Source organism: Quercus suber, unplaced genomic scaffold (assembly GCF_002906115.3).
Source record: "Quercus suber isolate HL8 unplaced genomic scaffold, Cork oak 2.0 scaffold_98, whole genome shotgun sequence".
NCBI classification, from domain to species: domain Eukaryota; kingdom Viridiplantae; phylum Streptophyta; class Magnoliopsida; order Fagales; family Fagaceae; genus Quercus; species Quercus suber.
Window position 1 is genome coordinate 71,545 of NW_027069563.1, and position 16,409 is coordinate 87,953.

A 16,409-nucleotide genomic window follows, 5' to 3' on the forward strand; every position below is an offset into this window, starting at 1 on the left:
TTGAAAAAATTAAAATATATTATTACTAAAATTTAAACTCTAATACTAACTCGTTAAATAAAATAGATTTATTAAATTAAATGCTTGTTTTTATTGACTTTTAAAAATTAGAAACTAAAAACAACATTTTACGTGTTTTCAGTTTTCTTTACAAATTAAATTTTGAGAACCATTTTTATTTTTTATTTATTTTAAGTTGCTAAACAAGAGTTTTTAGTTTTAAAAATAAAAAATTATTTTTAAAAATAAAAAATAAAAAGAAAAGGCATTTACCAAATATACCTATTGAAAGTTGAATTTTTATGTTGTATTAAAAAAAAAAACCATATGGCACTTAACCCGTGCATAAAAAAAAAAAAAAAAAAAAACAGTGGAATTTCTATTTTGAATAAAAAAACCATTATATGAAATCATCCATGCATTAAAAAAGAAAAAAGAAAAAAGAAAAAACACTTTTCCCTTTTCAGTTTACCAAACTTTATTAAATTAATATTAAAAGAGAACTTTTGCATTTTCCCGGAAAGGAGCCCTGAAATTTCAGTCCTCTTTCATCACTTCCAAATTTCTAGGTCCTCTCCAAATTTTCTTCTCAGTCTTCTCTCTCTTCATTTGCAAATTTCAGATTGGATTTCTACTCACTCCGATTCGACGCATTTTCAACACAACGCAAGTGATCAGGTTGGGATAAAGTCATTTCTTCTTCCCTAATTTCAGATCCACCTGTTCTAGCCCCAATCTCAGGTGCGTCTCCTTCATTCTCTCAGTCTCATCAATTGTTAAAATTTTGTGGAGTTTGATGTGTTGTTACAGTCTTTTTTGGCTCTGATTTTCAGACTACATTATTTTAGTTTTTTGGGTTTATGATGTTTGTGCTATTTACTAGGCTTATGATATGAGATCAGAACTTCATATATCAACACCAAACCTTTAAAACTGAGATCTTTTGGCTTTATTTTCCGGGTTTATTTTATCAGATACAAAGCTTTTATATTTTTTCACCTTTGCATTCTTCTTTTATCTTCAGGTTGGGTTTGTGTGTAGAAGAAACGTGGGTAGCCGTTCTGACATAGGCCCCACTTGCATTTTACAAACCAAATACTGAGTTCAAGTTTGGGATCCAAACAGGAATTTGAAAATTGAGAACTAAATTATAAAAATTGAGATATGGGTGTGTTGAGAATCAAACACTGTACACTTTCAAATCTTTGACCACACTTGCTTATGCCCCATTTGAGCTCTAAATTTAATTTTCTTTTATTGCAATGATCTTAACCACATGATAACTAGATTTGACTGTGTAGAACTCATTGTTGGAATGTGACCAAAACATAGCATCATTTGTCTGATAACAATTTAAGGGAACACGTAGAATTGTCTCAACATCCCCCCTATCAAAGTTTTAATACTTTAGACCTAAGAGTTGTAATAGCCATCTTAATTTTATGTTTTCAACGATGCTTGCAAATTGTGTCTTATTCACAATTAAAAATAAATTCTCATAAGGACAAAGAAACTCTACAAACTCCTATATATTAGATATATATTGAGCATGAATTTTGAATATCTAACCGTTAGATTGTATATTCTTATTATATTCTTCATGTATGTAAAATTTCAAAAAAATTAGATATCAATTGCTATCTCATCAAATAAATGTTAAAATTTTAAATTTTTATAATTTAAAATTGTGTATAAAAAATAAGTTTATTAATCGAATAGTAAATAATATTTTGATTTTTTGAGCTGACATTATTTATTATTTTAGTCATGTAAAGACGCCGTCGAGTAACTAATACTAGGCATATGCACAATATATATATGAGAACTTGAACCATGCAAATTGCACTTTTTTTAATGTAAGAGAGAAAAGTTAAAAGGTTTAAAATTATTCATTTGTTTTAAAGTTAAAATTAAAAATGAATTTTTTTAAAGTTTAAAAATCCCCGTTCTTACAAGACAATTGTATGATTTTTTTTTTTTTTACTTTACTTTAATAATTAATCATTTAATAAATATATAAACAAACTCTTAACTTGGAAGCATCGTAGAAGGCAAAAATTCAGCCCAAAAAAAAAAAAAAAAACGTAAAAAGCAAAAAAGCAGTATAAACCAAAGTTTTGAATACTGTTTAGGAGGGATTGGCAGTGAGAATGGAATATTCTAGTATTGCCATGTGTAGGTATACTATTCAAAACAGAGATTTGAGAGTCTAAAGAGGAGAGGAAGAAAAAGTGTAGGGATTTAGAAAAGTGCAATTATATTTTTTTTTTTAATATTATGTTGATGTAAAAAATTGTGAAAATTTTAAAAATTTTGGTTTTATATATATATATATATAGATATACAGATTATTTAAATTACTTATCTTAGGAGTATAAAATAAATTTCTTATTCAGTGATATAATTATGAGATTGGTTGTTAAAAAAAATTCAAATTTGATATTACTTAGAGATTTTTTGGGAAAGCGTTCATTTAGTTGAAATTAAAATTTTTTTTTAAAAAATATTGTAAATAAAATTAAAAGATAGTTAAAATTGTATAATAAAATTTATAAATAATTTTAAAAAATATTATTGAACTTATAATAGTAACAAAAATACGGTAAAAAAAAAAAAAAAGTGATTTTTAAGCCACTGTCATATTACAGCTGAGATGAGATTGTTTAGTTAAAAATAATCAAATAAAGAAGATTGTACTTGTAGGTATTGGGTAAAGTAAACTATGGAATCCTACTCCATTTCTTTAATTCATTTTCTGTACTTTCACATTTCACGTGACCTATCACGGTTTTTGATGTCTTCAGTACTTTTCAACTTTTCAGATATTATTGTTTCTCCTTCTCATCTCTTTACCTTCTTCCCTGACCAGACCAGACCTTTTTCTTCCCTCTCTCACTTTCTTCCATTCTCACTGTACCCTCACGACCTCTCAGGATCTACTCATCGTTTAGCTCTTCTTCTTCTTCTTCTTCAAAAAAAATAAAAAATAAAAACTCATGCTTAGTTCTTTGTTTTCTCTCAGGAGCACTGAAATTTATAGGAAGTGGAAGTACTCAGAAAAATATAATAAAAAAGAGCAGCGGAAGTTTCTTGTAATATTTCCTAAAAGGAGCACTGAAATTTCATCACTTCCAAATTTCTAGGTCCTCTCCAAATTCTCTCCTCAGTCTTCTCTCTCTCTCTCTCTCTCTCTCTCTCTCTCTCTCTTCATTTGCAAATTTCAGATTGGATTCGACGCATTTTCAAAACAACGCAAGTCAGGTTGGGGATCAAGTAATTTCTTCTTCCCTAATTTATTTTCTTTTTAATCTTTCTTCGGTTCTAAAATTTTAATTGATTATTATTTTTTGGTTTTTTTTTTTTTAAATTTTGCATGCAGATCTATTTTTCTAATGGCTTTAGTGGACATGGAAACGGACTCGTCATCTTTCCCAAGTTCTTCTTCTGCTGCTGCTGCCCGATGGAATTATGACGTCTTTCTCAGTTTCAGAGGCGAGGACACCCGCTACAATTTTGTGGGTCATCTTTATGAAGCTTTGATACGAAAAGGCATTCACACTTTTAAAGACGATAAAAACCTTGACAGAGGAAAACCCATCTCACCAGAGCTGTTGAAAGCAATAGAGGAGTCGAGATTTGCTATCGTCATTATCTCAAAAGACTACGCATCTTCAGCTTGGTGCTTAGATGAACTCGCACACATCATTCACTGCCAGAAAAAGACGGGAATGACAATTCTACCTGTTTTTCACTATGTGGATCCATCCGATATACGGAAACAAATGGGAACTTTCGAGCAAGCATTTATTGAACATGAAGAAAAGGAGAACAAAGAGAGGGTGGAGAAATGGAGAGAAGCTTTGAGAGAAGTGGGCAATCTCTCTGGATATCATTTAGAGAATACTAGGTAATTAAAATTGACTAATTATTTATTTATTTTAAATAAATTCAGATGACCCACTTCATATATATAACTTCATTTGAAACCTTAAGCAGATCTACATACATGTTTCATTCTACTTCTTTCTATTTTTTCCTGAGTGGATCGCTTTACATATTTTTGTTTCACTCAACCGAATTGAACATCATATATGTTATATATATTTTTTGTGTGAACTCTTGGTGGTTCAAACTCAATGCATATTGTACCTTTTTGGTTGCAGGTATGAGACAGAAAACATCAAAGACATCATGGGATGGATATCACTTCACTTGAAATATGACGCATTCCCTTACATTACTAGGGACTTGGTAGGAATGTACTCTCGAATGGTGGAATTGGAGTCGATTTTAGCTATAGGGTCAAACAATGTTCGCTTTATAGGGATTTGGGCAATGGGGGGAATGGGTAAGACAACTCTTGCTAGAGTTGTTTATCATATGATTTCTAAAGAATTCGAAGCTTGTAGTTTTATTGAGGATGTTAGGGAAAATTCTGAAAAACATGGTTTAGTTGGACTACAGCAGAAACTTATTTTTAATATTTTGGGGGAAGCAGATTTGAAAATTAGAGATAAGTATGATGGAGTTCTCAAGATCAGGAATAGGTTATGTCGTAAAAGGATTCTTCTTATTCTTGATGACATAGATAAATTAGACCAGTTAAAAATGGTAGCTGGGGAGCATAATTGGTTTGGTCCGGGTAGTAGAATTATCATAACAACAAGAGATGTACATGTGTTGGAAACGCATAGAGTTGATGAAATATATGAAGTTAAAGGATTGTATGATGAAGATGCTTTTCAACTTTTTTGCTCGAAAGCTTTTCAAAAAGATCATGTCCCAAATGAGTATTTAGTGATGTTTGAAGAATTTTTAAAATATGCTGCTGGTCTGCCTTTAGCTCTTGAGGTTTTGGGTTCCTTCTTGTTTGGGAAAAATACCATTGAATGGAAAAGTGCGTTAGAGAGGTTCAAAAAATATCCTAATAAAAAAATTTTCAATGTACTTCAAATAAGTTTTGATGGACTTGATGACTTAGATAAGGAAATATTCCTGCATATTGCATGCTTCTTTAATCACGAGAAGAAAGATCATGTAGTAGACGTGCTGGATAGTCTTGGCCTTTTCGCTGATATTGGATTGAAGGAACTCGTTAATAAATCTCTGTTGAAAATTGATGATAGAAATATTTTGTGGATGCATGATTTACTTGAAGAAATGGGTAAGAACATTTGTCAAGAGTGCCTTAGTGATTGTGGGAAGCGTAGTAGACTATGGCGTTATGAGGACATTAAAAACGTGTTGAAAAATAATAAGGTAAGAGGTTATTTAGAGAATTTGAGCTCATTCCCTACCTTCTTGTTCAACAAATTTGATATTTAAATATTTATTCTAATAAGATATTTCACAATTCTCCAATTCTTTCTTGATTATTAGGGAATAGAAGTAGTTCAAGCCATGCATATTTTGCGTAATTATGGTGAAGTAAAAGAGACATGTTGGAGCCTTGAGGCCATTTCGCAGATGTACAATCTTAAATTTCTTAGAATTGATGGTATTTTCCATGACCCTCAACATCTTCCAAATTCTTTAAGAGTTTTGTGTTGGAGGTATTATCCTTCAAATTCTCTACCATCAACTTTCCAGCCAGATGAGCTTGTTATGCTTTATTTGCCATGGAGCAGAATTGAACAACTTTGGATAGGAATAAAGGTAATTTTGTTATTAAGTATCCTCACAACTTTGCATTTAAATTTCAATAAATTGGACACTAGGAAGCTCATCGACTTGACTTCTTTTTTAACTTTTTTTTATTCTTAAAACAGAATCTTGACAAGTTGAAGATCATCGACTTGTCACGCTCGAGCTTGATTATATCCCCAGACTTCACTGGAGTCCCAAATCTTGAGAAATTAACTCTTTCATCTTGTATAAATTTACGTGAGCTTCACCCAACCGTTGGAATTCTTAAAAAGCTTGTTCTTCTTAATCTAGAATGTTGCATAAAACTAAGACATCTTCCAAGCAAGTTTGAAATGGATTCCCTCTTGACTCTAGTGCTTTCAGGTTGCTCAAATCTCATGAAAATTCCAGAAAATATGGGAAACATGAAATGCTTACGAAGTCTTAATTTGGATGGCACTGTTATTACGGAACTACCTTCATCAATTGGAGGCTTGATTGGCCTGACTTCATTGACTCTTAGGTGTTGCAATTATCTTGTGTGTCTTCCTAACACCATTTGTTATTTGAAATCACTTGAATGTCTTAAACTTTCTGGGAGCTCAAATTTTGAAAACTTGCCAGAGAATCTAGGGAATGTCAAAGGCCTAAAGAAGCTTCATTTGAAAGGAACAGCCATAAAAGAGTTGCCTTCATCAATTGAACATTTGACAAGGCTTACTTTATTGGACCTCAATGGATGCAAAAATCTTGTGTGTCTTCCTAGCACCATTTGTAGTTTGAAATCTCTTGAATTTCTTGAGCTTTTTGGGTGCTCAAATTTTGAAAACTTGCCAGAGAATCTAGGGAATGTAAAAGGTTTGAAGAGGCTTGATTTGAGTGGAACAGCTATAAAAGAGTTGCCTTCATCAATTGAACGCTTGACAAGCCTTACTTCATTGGATATACATGGTTGCAAAAATCTTGTGTGTCTTCCTAGCACCATTTGTAGTTTGAAATCTCTTGAATTTCTTCAACTTTCTAGGTGCTCAAATTTTGAAAACTTGCCAAAGAATCTAGAGAATGTAAAAGGTTTGAAGAGGCTTGATTTGAGTGGAACAGCTATAAAAGAGTTGCCTTCATCAATTGAACGCTTGACAAGCCTTACTTCATTGGATATACATGGTTGCAAAAATCTTGTGTGTCTTCCTAACACCACTTGTGGTTTTCAGTTCCATGGTGCTCTTGATCTTTCAACATGCCCAAGATTTAAATACTTGCCAGAGAACCCATGGATAATCGAACGTCTAGAGAGGCTTGATTTGAGTGGAACAACTATAGAAGAGTTGCCTTCATCAATTGAACGCTTGACAAGCCTTACTTCATTGAATATAAGCAATTGCAAAAATCTTGTGTGTCTTCCTAACGCCACTTGTGGTTTTAAGTTCCATCGAGCTCTTAATCTTTCAATATGCCCAAGATTTAAAAACTTACCAGAGAACCCATGGATGATCGAAGGTCTAGGGATGCTTGATTTGAGTAAAACAGCTATAGAAGAGATGCCTTCATCAATTGGATGTTTGACTAACCTTACTGCATTGACTTTAAGATTTTGCTTAAATCTTGTGCGCCTTCCTAGCACCATTTGTAATTTGAAGTTGCTTAATTCTCTTGATCTTTATGGATGCATAAAATTTAACAACTTGCCAGCGAACATAGGAAATATGAAAGGTTTGAAGTGGCTTGATTTGGGTTGGACGGACATAAAGGAGGTTCCTTCCTCCATTGTTCTCCTTAAAAATCTCGAATACTTATATATCAGTGAATGGAAGTTATCTGAATTTTATTTTATGCCAGTAACTCTTGCGACGATGGCCCCATTATGGAGTTTCTTGCCAAGAAGCCCATTATTGTCTTTATCTTTACAATATTCCTTACCAACAAGTCCCGTTCCAATGGGCTTTTTATTTCCTTCCTTATCAGGTCTGCAGTCTTTAACTAATCTGGGTCTCAGTGACTGCAATCTTTTGTCAATCTCCAATGACATTGGCTGTTTGTCCTCTTTAGTACAGTTAGATCTAAGTGGAAATAATTTTGTTTCCCTTCCTGAAAGCATGTCTCAACTCTCTAATCTTCGAAGACTCTATTTAGAGGGTTGCAAGAGTCTTCAATCATTGGAAGGTGTTCCGTCAACTATTGATTATGTAATTGCAAACAATTGTACCTCACTGGAGAAATTGCCAGAAATGCAATTTAATCCTTCTAGGTCAGATCAATCCCGTTTAAATTTCCAGTGTTGCAACTGCTTCAAATTGGTTGACTATTTTCAAAGCAGCAGTAACATGCTTCAGGTCTCTCTCTCTCTCTCTCTCTCTCTCTTTCTCTCTCTCTCTCAGTTCCTTACATTATGCCTTGTATATTTCAGGGAATACCAGACATTATTATTCCTGGAGGTAAAATTCCGAAATGGTTTTCCCTTGAATGTCAGGGTGGTAACATAGGAGTGTCTTTTCGTGGGTGTGATGACTTGATGGGTATTGCATTGTGTATTGTTCTTGTACCCAATGGGTCACAAGTCTCACAACTTACATATAATTTATTTATCAATGAATTTAAATGGTTCGTACAATATTTACGGTTAAAATATGGTAATGTTGAATCACCTCACCTTTGGCTGCTCTATTTGTCCTCTCAATATTTTGGCTCTGATTGGGGTAATATACTTAGTCACACTGATGCTAACGGATTCAGTCAACTTGAGATGAAATTATTAGCTAACAGAGAGGAGGTGGAGAAAATTGGGGTTCATTTGGTATACAAGCAAGACATCGTAGATCCCAATCAAACTATGGCACAATGCATTAACAACAACAGCATACTGTATGAGGATCAGCCAGAATCAGAAATTTTTAACTTCTTTGCCAGTAAGTGATCGTCTTTCTTCTTAGTACTTTATAAGACATCATCTTTTTATTTATTTTTTGTGGGATGAATACTATCGTTTTTATTTTCAAATGTTAACTTCAAAGTACCTCGGCATTAACTAGTAACACTCGCAGAAAAATAAGCCCAAACTCAAAAATTAAAATAATACCATATCATGTTTCTATTTTTAGGTTTATTTTTTTAATCGGGTTGGAATAATACAAATTTTTCTTTTGTCTTGTTGGTGAACTTTTATTTAGTGGAGGGAGAGGATCCAACGTCTAAGAAGCTTGACTTCATTCACGGAGGGAAGAGCCATTGTTACCAAGACATCGAAGATCCCAATCAAACTATAGCAGAGTTGAGCATCAACAGCAGGACACTCTATGAGAATCTGGGTGATCTTTGCCATGATCTTTACCATTCAGCCGCAGAAGGTAGCAGAAATAAACGAAGCCGTGATGAGCAAGATGGGGCTGGACCTAGTGGAGAAGGCTACTCTAGTGATGAACCAAATCCAAAGACTTGGAGGATGTATGGCTGATTCTAAAAGAATTTATTATAAGGAAGATTCAACTTCTTTGCCTGTAAGTCATCATCTTTCTTCTTGCTATTACAATATACAAGTCTTGATGTTCTCTTTTATTATATGGAGAGGGGAATCCAATGAAATGAAATTGCTTGTTTAGTTTCTTAGGTTTAAATTGGCATGATAAAAAAATTTAATTTGTCATAGGTATAAATTGGAGTTTTTCTTTTTCGATTTTTAAGCTAGCATTGAAAGAGGGAAAAAAGAAAGTTCAAAGTATTGTTTGGCACTCACATCCCAATCACCTAAACGAATAATAAATTTTTTTTCTTCTTAACTTGTTGGGGCACTTTCATATAATGGAAGGAGGGGATCCAAGAAACTTGAAGCCTATCGAAGTGGTAAGAGGGATAGTTATAAGAGCGATGTAGAAGAATTAGCCAAGGGGGGTTCCTTTTTGCTGTGTGTGGGGCTTTGTTCAATTGGTTTTATAGAGTTTATTCACTTGCCCAATGCTTTTCTGCTATTTTGTAATTTCCTATTTTCTTAGTGAAATTTTTTGTTAGACAGTGTCTGTGGATGTAGGCCTAAGGCCAAACCACATAAATCTGTGTTCCATGTGTAATTGTTTTTTCTATTTCTATATCACATGACCTACTATTATATTGTTACACCATCGCAATAAGGGTGTGTGGTGGTGGTGTCTTGGAGTAGTTGTTATAGATGTTGTGTTTGGGACTGAATAATTACATTAGTTTGAGATTGTATGGCTACTCAAGATACGCCAGATGGCTTAATGGGAGGAAATTGAGGATTATGCTTCTGCTATTATCTATAGTGATAAGTTACTACATTTTTTAACATCTTGAAGTTGTGACAGCAGCAGAAGAAATCAAGCCACTTGATAGTATCTGTATCTTCAAGAGCAATGAGTAACTTGATCAGCCTAGGGCGACCCATGATTTTATAGAAGCAGCCATCTAAACCACCTTCCCCAAAAGTTCTATTGGTACATTTGACACACAGCCTCATCAAATCCTCAATTGTTCTCTTAGCATATTTCCATTCCTCTTCCTCTACTCTCCTTTCTGCTTTCTCTATTTTTATGATAAAATATGGTTTAATTGAATCACATCACCTTTGGCTGCCCTATTTTTCCAATTACTATGTGTCTCACCATTTCAGCTCCAATGGGGGAAGAATGTTTAGCTAAAACCAAATTGATGCTAGGATTTTGTGAAATTAATATTAAAATAGATAGCTGGAACTTGGAGGTGGAGAAAATTGGGATCTGCTTAGTATACCGGCAAGACATGGAAGATCCCAATCAAACTATGGCACAGTGCAGCAGCAACAGCAGTACAATTTATGAGGTCCTGGGTGTTCTACATCATGATCTTGATGATTCAGCTGCAGAATCAGAAATAAGCGAAGCCATGATGAGGATGACAGGGCTGGAGCTAGTGGAGAGTGCTACTTTAAAGAGGATCCACAGCCAAAGAGGATTCAAACTTAAAGGATTAATTGCTGATTTTGAAGAATCTAGTGAAAATGACCTGGAAGGCTAAACAGTTTCTGTTCATTACCTGTAAGTCATCATTTTTCTTTCTACAAACTTCAAAATGTTGTGGTACTTGTACCTTAGTGGCAGCTTTTGGCAATCACATCCAAATTGACCCAAACTCAAAAATTAATATCATGCGCACCGTATCACTTTTTTTTCCCCTAAGTTGTTTTTTTTTATCAGGTGGGAATAACACAAATTTTTCTTCTTGTCTTGTTGGTGAACCTTTATTTAATTAATGGTAGGATGGGATCAAACATCTGAGAAGCTTGAAGCTTTTGCCACCATGGATAGTTACAAGAGCGTCAACGTTGAAGTATTAGCCAAGTAGCTATTCTCCTCTCACACTCACCTTGGGCTCTTGCGAAAGTGGTCGAGGAATCAAAATGGTCAAGCTTTTAAATTAACTTTCAATTGGCTCTCATTATTGATTAAATCTTCTTTTTTTGGGTGGCCTGCAAATGTGATGTTCTGTTAGACTTCTAATGACATACAGACATAAATCCTTCCCATCTACCTCTTTTTGTTAACACAAAGTTACCATCCAATGCCTCATTTGGTTGGAGAAGTATAATGGAAGCTTGAAAGGTTGCACAGTTGAGCTACTGTTGGAAGATAGGGATGGAAGACAGGCAGCTGCCGACACCGAATACATCCAGGGTGGTTTTACTAAGAAATCCTCAATCTGCAGCAAACTATGTGACTTGCTGGATGATAATACAAAAACTCGCAGAAAGATTGTTGTGGACAGGTTGTTCATGCCACAAGAAGCTGCTGTCATTCAAAAGCATTCCGTGAAATACTCAACATTTTGATTACAGTATCTTTTGGGTGGGTGCAGAAATTGGAGATTTTTCAGTTCGGGGTGCATATGATTTGTCAGACCACGAGGCAATGGCAGGTTTAGGAGAGGCTTCAAACAATCACAGCTCAGCAATTATGTGGCAGGCACTGTGGAAGGCTCAGGTTCCTAACAAGATTAAAGTTTTTCATGGCATACTCTTCAGTTTATCCTGCCAACAAAGCCTCATCTATTTTCCAAATGCATCATCTCTTCAGTAACTTTTGAGCAGTGTAATGAAGTTCCTGAAACCAGTTTACATGCTTTGTGGTCTTGCCCAGACACCGAGAAGGTATGGCAATTAGTTGAATGCATAAACTTTATCCTGCACCAGCCTTATCAGAACTGGACTGATCTATTCTCCTGGGTGCTGCACCATAAGAATACATTCTCACTGAAACTATTTTCCACTATCTCATGGCAATTATGGCTGTAAAAAATGGAGAGATTTGGGGAACCAGGAATACAGCCAACCACTTTGGTATATATAGGTAAAGAGATGCATGAACACTTGCTGCAAAATTTTCGTCTGAGATACTGCAGAAAGTACGTCTCCTAATATTAAAGCCCCCTCAGTTACCTTACTCCAAGGTAAATGTTGCTGTAAATGTTGCAGTGATTAGAGATCTCAATGTGAATTTTGTTGCAGCGGTTGAGGTGATTGTGGGCGAATGCTGTCTCTGGAGGCTCATTTTGCAGGATTCTGGCATGCCTTGCAATTGTTTAACCAGCAGGGAATTCAGGAGGTTCAACTTGAGAGCCACTTATGTATTACCAATTTGCCATTGCTGCTTTTAACATGGATTCCTCCCTCCCCTCCCCCCACAAAACAAAAAAAGTGACCTGAAATGCGCTGTTCAACAAAGTGAAACTAGCAATATCTACTTTCCGATGTTGCAATTTTAATTTTTTGGACAAAAGCTGTAACAATGCTCCTCTAGATTTAGCAGATCTTGGATGTAAAAATTGCGCCACTGAGATTTGGCTACTGGATAATTTTGTGAAATGCAATACAAATCCTGCCGCTTTTATTTTAAGAAAAATACATATTTACGTATTGATATTTATCTTTCCAATGTAACGGTTTGTGTTATATTAAATAATTGTTGTTTTTATTTTTCTCCAACAGTCGCAAGTTGCAACATATATAATATTTTTCCCCCCTTCTTGGCATTTGGCTCTCTGATTCATATTGAGAAATTTTGAACAGAAACCTTGCTTGGTTCAGATGTTGATTTGCACACCAAATTAGCTATGCAGGGTGCTCTCCCAGGATAGAGCTAAATTAATCCCCCATTTACTACAAATGGCTTACTTTTAGTCTCCACCGATGGTTTAAGCTCTCTTTATAATCCCCCCTCAGTTCTTAATATTATCCCTTGACATTTTGAAGGATAATGATTTGAAAATAGAAGAGAAGTATGATGGAGATCTCAAGATCAAGAATAGGTTATGTCGTTAAAGGATTCTTCTTGTTCTTGATGACATAAACAAATTGGAACAGTTAAAAATGTTAGTTGGGGAGCGTCATTGGTTTGGATCAGGTAGTAGAATTATCATAACAACAAGAGATGCACATTTGTTGGAGGAACATCAAGTAGATGAAATATATGAAGTTAAAGGATTGAATGATGAAAATGATCTTCAACTTTTTTGCCCAAAGGCTTTTAAAGAAAAGCATGTCCTCGAAGATTATAGAGAATTGTCTTTCCATTTTTTGAATTATGATGGTGGCCTTCTTTAGTTCTTGAGGTTTTGGGTTCCTTTTTGTTTGGAAAAAGTACTGCTGAATGGAAAATTGCGTTAGAGAGACTCAAAGAATTTTCTAAAGAAGCAATTCTCTGCGTACTTGAAATAAGTTTTAATGGACTCCAAAAATCACAAAAGGAAATATTCTTGCATATTGCATGCTTTTTTAATCATCAAGATAAAGATGAGGTAGTAGAAATACTTGATATTCTTGGCCTTTACCCTGGTATTGGATTGAAGGAACTCATTGGTAATTCTCTCTTGAAAATTATGGATAATGATATAGTGTGGATGCATGATTTACTTGAAGAAATGGGAAGGAAAATAGTCTTGCAAGAGTGCCCTGATAATCCTGGGAAGCATAGTAGATTATGGGTTTATAAGGACATTGACAAAGTGTTAAAAAAAAAAAAAAAAAGGTAAGAAATTATCCAAAAAAAAAGGGTAAGAAGTTATTTAGAGAATTTCCACTCATTCCCTACCTTCATGTTCCAAAAATTTGAAATTTGAATTGTTTTGGTAATAATTGATTTTGCAATTCGCCAATTCCTTCATGATTATTAGGGGACAGAAGCACTTAAAGCCTTGGATATTTCGACTACTTATCATGAACAAAAAGATGCAAGGTGGAACCCTGAGGCCTTTTTGAAGATGGAAAATCTTAAATTTCTTAGAATTTTTGGCTTTCTCCATGTCTCCTCACATCTTCCTAATGATTTAAGAATTCTTGATTGGACTTTGCATCCTTCGAAATCTTTGCCATCAAGTTTCCAGCTAGATGAGCTTATTCAACTTTGTTTGCGACAAAGCAAAATTGAATGGCTTTGGATAGGGGTAAAGGTAAATGTGTTATTAATTATACTCTTAAAACTTTGCTTCTAAATTACAATAAATGGACACTAAAAAGTTAACTGTTCTAACAATTTTTTTTTCTTCTAATAGAATTTTGACAAGTTGAAGTTCATTGACTTGACCGATTCCTTGGACCTAATTATAACTCCAGACTTCATTGGAGTCCCAAATCTTGAGAAATTAGTTCTTGAATATTGTACAAATTTATGTGAGCTTCACCCATCCATTGGAATTCTTAAAAAGCTTGTTCTTCTTAATCTCAATATTGTAAAACACTAAGGCGTCTTCCAAGCACATTTAAAGTGGATTCTCATGTGACTCTTAACCTTTCTTGTTGCTCCAATCTCAAGAAACTTCCACAATTTGTGGGAAACATGGAATGCTTACAAAAGCTTTTTTTGGATAGCACTGCTATTATGAAACTACCTTCATTAGTTGGAGGCTTGATTGGCCTGACTTCATTGACCCTTAGCGATTGCAAAAATCTTTGGCGCTTTCCTAACACTATTTGTAATTTGAAATCGCTTGAAGCTCTGGATCTTTCTTGGTGCTCAACATTTGAATACTTGCCAAAGAACCTAGGGAATGTCGAAGGTCTAAAGAAACTTGATTTGAGTGGAACACCTATAGAAGAATTGCCTTTATCAATTGAAGGTTTAGTAAACCTTACTTTATTGACTCTCGCAAAAACTTGTGTATCTTCCTAGCACCATTTCTAGTTTGAAATCACTTGAATCTCTTGAACTTTCTAGATGCTCAAAATTTGAATACTTGCTAGAGAACCTAGGGAGTGTCGTAGGTCTAAAGGAGCTTAAGTTGAGTGGAACATCTATCAAAGATTTGCCCTCATCAATTGAACATTTGACAAACCTTATTTTATTGACCCTAAGAGATTGCAAAAATCTTGTTTGTCTTCCTAATACCTTTTGGTGTTTAAAGTTAGGCAATTCTCTTCATCTCGCTGGATGCACAAAAATCGAAAAATTTCCAGAGAACCTAGGGAATTTCAAAGGCTTGGAGAAGCTTGATTTGAGTAGAACAGCTATAAAAGGGCTGCCTTCATCAATTGAACGTTTGACTAACCTTACTGTGTTGACTCTAAAAGATTGCAAAAATCTCGTGCGTCTTTCTAATGCCATTTGGAGTTTGAAGTTGGGTAACTCTTGATCTTTCTGGATGCTCAAAATTTGACAATTTGCCAGAGAACCTAGGGAATGTCGAAGGCCTGGAGAAGCTTGATTTGAGTGGAATAGCTATAAAAGACCTGCCTTCATCAATTGGACGTTTGACTAACCTTACTGTGTTGACTCTAAAAGATTGCAAAAATCTTGTGTGTCTTCCTAATGCCATTTGGAGTTTGAAGTTGGGTAATTCTCTTGATCTTTCTAAATGCTCAAAATTTGACAATTTACCAGAGAACCTAGGGAATGTCAAAGGTCTGGAGAAGATTGATTTAAGTGGAACAGCTATAAAAGAGCTGCCTTCATCTATTGAGCATTTGACTTACCTTACTGTGTTAACTCTAAAAGATTGCAAAAATCTCGTGCGTCTTCCTAACAATATTTTTTGTTTGAAGTTGCTTAAATTTCTTGATCTTTTTGGATGCTCAAAATTTGACAACTTGGGAGAGAACGTAGGCAATGCAAAAGGTTTGGAGTTGCTCAATTTGAGTGGAACAGCCGTAAAAGAGGTTCCTTCCTCTATTTTTCTCATTGAAAATCTCAAAGAACTAAATATCCATGGATGTTATAAAAGGGCATTATCTTTATTTTATTACATGCCATCAGATTATGTTCCCGTGGGCCAATTATTGCCTTAATTATCAAGTCTGCATTCTTTAAGATATTTGGATCTTAGTGACTCAGATCTTTCATCAATTCCCAATGAAATTGGCTGCTTGTCCTCTTTGGAACACTTAATTTTAAGTGGAAATAATTTTGTTTCCCTTCCTGAAAGCATCTCTCAACTCTCTATCCTTCAAAGACTCCATTTGGAGGGTTGCGAGAGGCTTCAATCATTGCAAAATGTTCCATCAACTACTCATGTTGTAATTGCAAACAATTGTATCTCATTGGAGAGATTGCCAGAACTAAAAAATTATTCTATTAAAATTACAATCGTACCTCATTTGGAGGTTTGCAAGAGGCTTCACTCCCATTTGTGTTTCCAGTGTGTCAACTGCTTCAAATTGGTTGACAATATTCAGATTGATGACATTCTTCAGGTCTCTCTCTCTCTCAGTTCCTAACATTTATGCTTTGTATATTTCAGGGACAAAGTGGTAGACTACAAGACATCTTAGACATTATTATTCCTGGAGGCGAAATTCTGATATGGTTTAGCCT

At 34.6% G+C, this 16,409-nt stretch overlaps 1 protein-coding gene across 8 annotated transcripts; it reads left to right on the plus strand.

The window, feature by feature from the left end:
* The first annotated feature begins 499 nt into the window (after nt 1-499).
* Nucleotides 500-12,582, plus strand: LOC112034945 (TMV resistance protein N-like). Of its 8 annotated transcripts, none has more exons than XM_065774769.1 (10): nt 503-741; nt 3,023-3,273; nt 3,380-3,907; nt 4,164-5,259; nt 5,380-5,655; nt 5,769-7,955; nt 8,030-8,528; nt 8,790-10,646; nt 10,868-11,373; nt 11,464-12,582. In XM_065774769.1, the coding sequence occupies exons 3-8, from the start codon at nt 3,393-3,395 to the stop codon at nt 9,071-9,073; spliced, it is 4,857 nt and encodes a 1,618-aa protein (XP_065630841.1). In that variant the 5' UTR covers nt 503-741; nt 3,023-3,273; nt 3,380-3,392; the 3' UTR covers nt 9,074-10,646; nt 10,868-11,373; nt 11,464-12,582. The 8 variants fall into 8 exon arrangements, with proteins under 8 accessions (XP_065630842.1, XP_065630841.1, XP_065630840.1 ...); XM_065774768.1 differs by having other exon boundaries at nt 8,790-9,116; nt 9,939-10,646; nt 10,868-12,582; XM_065774767.1 differs by having other exon boundaries at nt 8,790-9,116; nt 9,942-10,646; nt 10,868-12,582.
* Nucleotides 12,583-16,409: the final 3,827 nt, after the last annotated feature.

Coding starts and splice junctions, on each gene's coding strand:
- LOC112034945 (XM_065774763.1), top strand. CDS start 3,393: ATGGCTTTAGTGGACATGGAAACGGACTCGTCATCTTTCCCAAGTTCT. Junction 3,908..4,163: donor TATCATTTAGAGAATACTAG/GTAATTAAAATT, acceptor TTTTGGTTGCAG/GTATGAGACAGAAAACATCA. Junction 8,529..8,789: donor AATTTTTAACTTCTTTGCCA/GTAAGTGATCGT, acceptor ACTTTTATTTAG/TGGAGGGAGAGGATCCAACG.